Consider the following 6,531-nt stretch of genomic DNA (forward strand, 5'->3'; position numbering starts at 1 on the left):
TTCCCCGGAATTTTGCATTTTTTACAAATGGGTCATTTTTTTTTTTTTTTTTTTTTTTTTTGTTCTCCAGTGGGTTCCCGGAGGTGTGTGTGTGGGTGGGTGTGTGTGTGTGTGAGTGTGCGTGGACGGCTCAAGCCCCAAGACGATCAGTGGCGTAATGGCCGCAAAATCCGTGTGCCAAGTCACAGAGCTCCGGGCTCCTGCCAAGCAGAGGGAGGCGGGTGGGAGAAAATGCCATTCGGCTGGCTGGTATTTATAGATATGTGAAGAACTTGTGCACAGGCTTGGTCGAGGTGCTGACGACGTAAAACGAGAGGACGATTCCAAAAGTCGAGTGTCAGGGCACACAGATAAAAATACCCGGTGAAAGATGGGCCTGGTCATTAGTGGCGCGGTGTGGCATGTGACATGGCAGCATTTCAGACGTGATTTATGATTATTACTACCGCTAATCTATACCTCGCCTCTTCCTGTGCCTGCCTGCCTTCTCAAATTGGTTCGCCAAATGTTATGGCGGACGGGGGTTGTTTATTTCAGGTTCGTAAGGCGTAGAAACAAGTCAGGAGTGTTGCGGGCCGCGTTGTGCCACAGTATACAGAATGCAACCGGAGCAACGGTAACAAATTAATGTTTGCTGATGGGACGGAGGCGCGACGTGTGAAACATCCCAGGCTGCGGTGATAATGAGCTCTCTGCAGGGCTCTGCCCTCTCTAACTGCCAGAGCAAGCCGCCACAAAGAAGAACAAAGGATAAATTTAGCGCATCGTAAATTCCTTTAATGACCTGCTGCAAAGCTGCTGCTACTCTGGTAACTTTTGAAATAAAAACGTGACACTTAAATGTCCTTCATTAATTATTTTATGTGAAAGAAAGCGACATGTGAAACATGCACATTATTCCACGTTGTAATATGTTTTGTAATTGTGGTGCATGTTTTGAAATAAATGCCTTTGAGAAAATCATTGCCTCTTTATTAAATGTTTATTTTCCAAAGAATTTTTAAAAGTTCAACACAATAAAGTACCTATTGAATATTAATTACAAATAACTCTTAAGAAGTTAAAGAAGTACCCTGTGAGAGTTAATATTGAGATCTAACACTGAATTAGTGTTAGTAAGTGTTAAATGATTAACTCCAGCAGATTTGATATTTGACACTTTAAAGAGTTAAGGTACTAACTCTCCAAAAAGAGTTAAATTAACACTTTCTGGTGTGCACCATATAGACACTTTAAAAGTGTTGAAATCAAATCTGACAGTGTTAATCTGGGCCTCCTGGATTTGCTGTGTATGATCTTTTTCTTTTTTGGGGGTGGGGGGGAGAGTATGAGTTGAACAGTTTGGAAAACAAAACATCTCCCATTATATTGTACATGCTGTCTTTTGACACTGCCTGGGACAAATATTCGTACCTGATTTAGTTTTTCATATTGTGTCTCATTACGACCACAAACCTCAGTGTATATTTTTCCAGTATGTTATCCTACTAAAATTGCTTCCAAAAATCACTGCTGCTGGATCATTTCACCCTGAAATAAGGACAGCCCAAATAAATCACGCAAAGCCCGAATCTAGCATATTGTTGTTTTCAGCACTTTGTACATGTACTTACCTCGAGTCAGGACATTGCAGAACTGCTTTCTGCTACAATTAAAGCTGCAGGTCGTTTGGGAAATGTCTCTGCTAACTTTGCACTTCTTGAATCTAACAGTGTTATCCATTCTCTGCAAAAAAAAAAAAAAATACTTTAGCTCGAGCTCAGTTGGAGTGGATGGGAAGCATTTATCTTGCCAGTGATTCTCAGATGGATCGAGGCATGAACTTTGACTGGACCATTCTGACAAATGACTTGCGTTGCACCTCTTGTGGTTGTGTTGAGGATGATTTTCAGAGTGAGCTTTCAGCTACGCAGCTATTTGAGAAAGCGTTTTTTTTTTTTTTTTATTCATCCTGAAAACATTAACGGCTTCAAAGTGAAAACGGGGCTTATTGTGGGCCTTCTTTCAACACAGAGGCTCTTCCAACCACTCTTGCATAAAAACTAGATTTGTGGAGTGCATGAGTAATATTTATCATATTAACAGATTTTCCCACCAGAGCTATTGATCTCTGCAGCTCTTTCAGCTCTGCTTGGCTGCTTCTCTGATTAATTCTGTCATTACCCGACCTGTCGGTTTATTGGACAACTGCATCTCGGTAGGCTTGCAGTTGTGTCACACGATGAACAGTGCATCGTGAAAAAGTTGAAAGGAGGAGATATTGTTTAAGAATCAAACTTTGTTTCATACTTCTCTATAACTTTCTGCCTGCTTTGTCGGCTTGTCAGTCTTCATCTTCCTGATGCTGTTTCTTGTTTTATGTTCCCGACAAACCTCAAAGGCCCTTCCCACAACAGCTGGATTTATACTGTACACACAGACTCTCATTACTAATGAGGTGATTATGATCATAATTGGTCTGAATGAATTTACTTTAGGGATTTCAATGTAAAAGTGCCTGAAGGCAAATAAATACCTGCTGCATTCTTTAGGTTTTTGTTCAAATTGAGCTTGAAATCTATCACCTTCATGATTATCCTCTATTATAATCGATTTGGTTTAGCAAGGCTTTGTGTACGAAAACCCTTTCAGATCTCACTCATGATTTTTGTTGTGTGAAAAAGTCTCCTAAATTGAAACATTTTTTTAATGTGTTTCTCTAAAGGCCTGCAGAGAAATGTAACAGGTTTTTTGTTGAATTCCTTCCCAGTCTTTTGTCCCTGCAGGCATATGATGGAGCAGATGTCTCACTTATTGAGATTTTGATCAAGTGAGTGTGAGAGCAGCTTAGAGAGAAAAAGTGGAAAGCAGCAAAAAAAAAAAAATAAAAAATAAGTGAGTGATGTCCCACATTTAAGCTTTAGCAGACTTTTCACGAGTGTACAAGCTTACGTGTTTGTGTGTGAGGGACGGGAGAGGAGGGGCGGGACATCAGAATTAGTTTACCATCAGCTGCGCCACTGCTCACGATCAGTCCCGATCCCTGCTCGATATTTCCCCCAGCCGTCTCCACCTAATGGCGGCTTGGGACGGTTTTACTGCGGCCCTCTGGGGAGGCTACAGGGGCCAAATTCAGAAATCTTGGCTTTGCGTTCACCGAATGTTTTATGGTTATAGATTCAGCGTTTAAGCATAGGAACAGTCACACGAAACAGCTAGTCCTTCTCTGCTATTCCCAGTTGTAATAATTACACTGGCCTGGAAGAGGAAAGAAAAGAGAAAAGTTATGTAACCGAGCTCACTTGGTGACAGACTGAGATAACCTATTGCTCTGACAGCTAACCCCAGCACTTAAACACTAATGATATATTTTTAACAGAAATTACGAGAGGGAAAAAAAAAATGAGATTATCGTGGGTCATAACGAAGCAGATCAGAATATGGTTAAATACTTAGTTTCTCTGCTTAATGTGTGCTTCAGGAAAACGAAAGGAGACTGCACATACATGTGGTTGGCCATATGCTTCCATGTTAAAACATTTAGCCTTTGATAGCTCTTGCTACAAAAGTCAAGGGGCAAATCACTTGTAAATTTCACTGCTCAGAAACCAGCTTATGCAGCATGTGAGTGTGCTTTTATGAGAAAAATGTGCCTCAGAGAGAGATTTGGCTCGAAGATGTGACAAAGGAATGAGATAAAAGGTCTGTTTGGTTGCATTTTTCAAACTTTATGTAACGTTTAACTCACATTACGTAAAGCCGCTTTTTACTGTGAAAGCTGGATTATTTAAACTGTCTGTGCATGTTTCTATTTTTAATTTAACCCAGGGACTATATGAGCCATGGGTGAGCAGACACCTTATGCTTGTTTTGCATGAAAAATAAGTAGGAGCGATATCAACAAGAAAATGAGAAATGCATGATAGTGAAATGATAACAATGGGATGTGGATGAGTGAGGTGATAAAAAAGGAGAGATACAGACAAATCAGACATAAAACGGGAGAAAAGCAGACAAATGGCGGTGTCAAATAAATGAAAAATGCTTGATGCATTTAATGAGGGAATGACAAAGTCTCATAATGGCCACGTTGACAAAAATCTTTTTTGTCATCCAAAAAGATTTATTGTTATCTTTTTTGGATGACAATAAATATTTTCCAAAAGAATTTGAATTAGACTGAATTCATTAGATTTCATGATCAAATCAGTGGATACAGATGTTGATGCTTCACCTTTCTTATGTGATCCACCAAATAAATAGGCTTTATGATCTTCCGTACGGCTTGGAAAAAATGCCACTGACTTGATCTCTTTAAATTTTAATTTGATATCCCTGTTCTAAAATTATTCATGCATTTTTAAGACCATTGCATGTGAGATGGAAAAACAAAAAAAAACGAACACCACATTATTTTGTAGCGAACTAAACAAAACAAAACACAGAAATGAAAATAAAATAAAATAACTTCATTCCAGCTTTACACTGAATGCACATTGATTTTCAGAGCCAGGTATTTTATTATATTTTTTAACTTTAATAATGTAATTGTTGATGATCTTGTTTTAACTAAAGAACATTTTGAATAATAAAAAAAAAGGTGCTCCTCCCACTTCCTCCTTGGACGACAGGTGTATGTAAGGCAAAGGTAAGGCTGTCAGCATATCTTCATATTTTCTTTTTTTTTTTTTTAAGTCAAAAAAGGTAGAGAATCCAACAAATAAAGTTATTACTGTTGCTGGGGAGTTGACATGTTTTAAAGAAGCTTGTCTACTTTTAATTTTCAGAACCTTTCCTGTCAAACACAAGTGAGGCGTAGAAGTGAAAGTAAACCAACCGAGGAAAACAAGCTAAAAGCAGAGATCAGCAAGATGGCTTCAAACGTCCCACAGTCTGAGGCCGAGTGCACATGTCCTGTGTGCTGTGACATATTTACTGATCCTGTTCTGTTGCTGTGTGGCCACAGCTTCTGCCAGCATTGCTTACAGGAGTGGTGGAGACAGAGCTCACAGAGGACATGCCCGGTCTGTAAGGAAATGTTTCATATGACTCATCCGCCTCGAAATCTGGCCCTGAGAAATCTGTCTGACTCATTGAGGCAGGAGAGGAGCAAGAGAGCTGGATCCAAGGAGATTTGTTTGTTGCATGGTGAGAAGTTCAAACTCTTCTGTCAGGTCGATCAACAACCCATCTGTGTGATCTGTCGGGATTCGAAAACACACACAAAACACAAATGTGTTCCCATTAATGAAGCAGCAGAGGAGTACCGCGTAAGTAGCATGTGGTATCGAAGTAAAAGATTTGACATTTTTATTGTTTCTTTTGTGCTACAAAAGCGCAATAAGGATTTTTGCAGCTTTAAGTTTACAGATATTTTTTACAGGTTAAAATCCAGACAAATGTTAGCAGCCTGAAAACTAAGCAGGGAGTTTTTGAGAAGCAAAAAACTGATTGGGAGAATATGGCGACACTCATCAAGGTAAGCTGTAGATGTGACATGCGCACATTAAAAGAACTTATCAAAACTTATTCTGCTGTCATTTGTGCTCCTCCTCAGCTACAGGCTCAGCAGACAGAGAAAACCATCAAAGGAGAGTTTCAGAAACTTTATCACTTCTTGAGAAATGAGGAGGCAGGCCGGATAGATGATTGTCGGAGAGAAGCAAAACTTAAGAGTGACGCAATGAATGTCAGGATTACAAACCTAACCGCAGAGATTTCTGAGCTCAAGGAAAAAATCAAAACCATAGAAGATCAGATGAGAGCAGAAGACCTCTCATTCATCCTGGTAACTAATGAAATGTGTTAAAGCAAAAAAAAAAGAAAAAAAAAACTTAAACAAAAATTATTTTAATATTTGCTTTGTGTTTTTTTTTTTTTTTTTCTCTGATAGAGTGCAAAATCAACACTGGAAAGGAAGGTTTTCTGAACTCTTCATATTGGAATCAACCAGAGGAGGGTAGGTTTGTCAAAAAATTGTACTCCAAGTACGAGTAGAACCACCTCAACATGTTTATCAAGTAAAAGTGAGAAGTTGTTTTCTAAGAAATCACTCAAGCAAGAGTACAAAAGTATTTGGTGATAAGGCTACTTAAGCTGGATGTAGGATCTGATGTAGTATTTTAAAATGATGTCATCAGACAGACAAAAATACAAAGTTATGTACTGTTATTTTAAAGACCAAAATGAAAAGACAAATCAGGTGATATCATTCTTACAAAAGAAAATGCAGGTAAACTTTAGGTATTTAGATTTAGAAATGTGTTCTTGTTTTCAGATCATTGTGCAAGCTGCAAGAGCCAGAGACCCCAGAAGGATGTCTGGTTAATGTGGGTAAACATGTTGGAAACCTTCAGTTTTCAGTCTTACAAAAGATGGCTGGAATAGTAGCATACAGTAAGAAATGTTTTGTTTCTTCTTCACTAGACTTTGTCTGTTTGACCATCAGATTTTGTATTTTAACAAATAAAAGATTATGTACTCAGCATTATTTTTTCTTTTCCCTTTATAGCTCCTGTATTTTTGGATCCTAACACCTGTTATAGTTCTCTG

At 38.7% G+C, this 6,531-nt stretch overlaps 1 protein-coding gene across 1 annotated transcript; it reads left to right on the forward strand.

The window, feature by feature from the left end:
- The first annotated feature begins 4,590 nt into the window (after window positions 1-4,590).
- Window positions 4,591-6,246, forward strand: LOC106945790 (zinc-binding protein A33-like). The gene is made up of 5 exons (XM_015029713.1): window positions 4,591-4,627; window positions 4,767-5,249; window positions 5,363-5,458; window positions 5,537-5,767; window positions 5,873-6,246. Exons 2-5 carry the CDS (start codon window positions 4,851-4,853, stop codon window positions 5,906-5,908), a joined length of 762 nt encoding a protein of 253 aa, XP_014885199.1. The 5' UTR covers window positions 4,591-4,627; window positions 4,767-4,850; the 3' UTR covers window positions 5,909-6,246.
- Window positions 6,247-6,531: the final 285 nt, after the last annotated feature.

Source organism: Poecilia latipinna, unplaced genomic scaffold, assembly GCF_001443285.1.
Source record: "Poecilia latipinna isolate Pla-1442-1.1 unplaced genomic scaffold, P_latipinna-1.0 Scaffold161, whole genome shotgun sequence".
Taxonomy (NCBI): domain Eukaryota; kingdom Metazoa; phylum Chordata; class Actinopteri; order Cyprinodontiformes; family Poeciliidae; genus Poecilia; species Poecilia latipinna.

Coding starts and splice junctions, on each gene's coding strand:
- LOC106945790 (XM_015029713.1), top strand. CDS start 4,851: ATGGCTTCAAACGTCCCACAGTCTGAGGCCGAGTGCACATGTCCTGTG. Junction 5,250..5,362: donor AAGCAGCAGAGGAGTACCGC/GTAAGTAGCATG, acceptor TATTTTTTACAG/GTTAAAATCCAGACAAATGT. Junction 5,768..5,872: donor AAGACCTCTCATTCATCCTG/GTAACTAATGAA, acceptor TTTCTCTGATAG/AGTGCAAAATCAACACTGGA.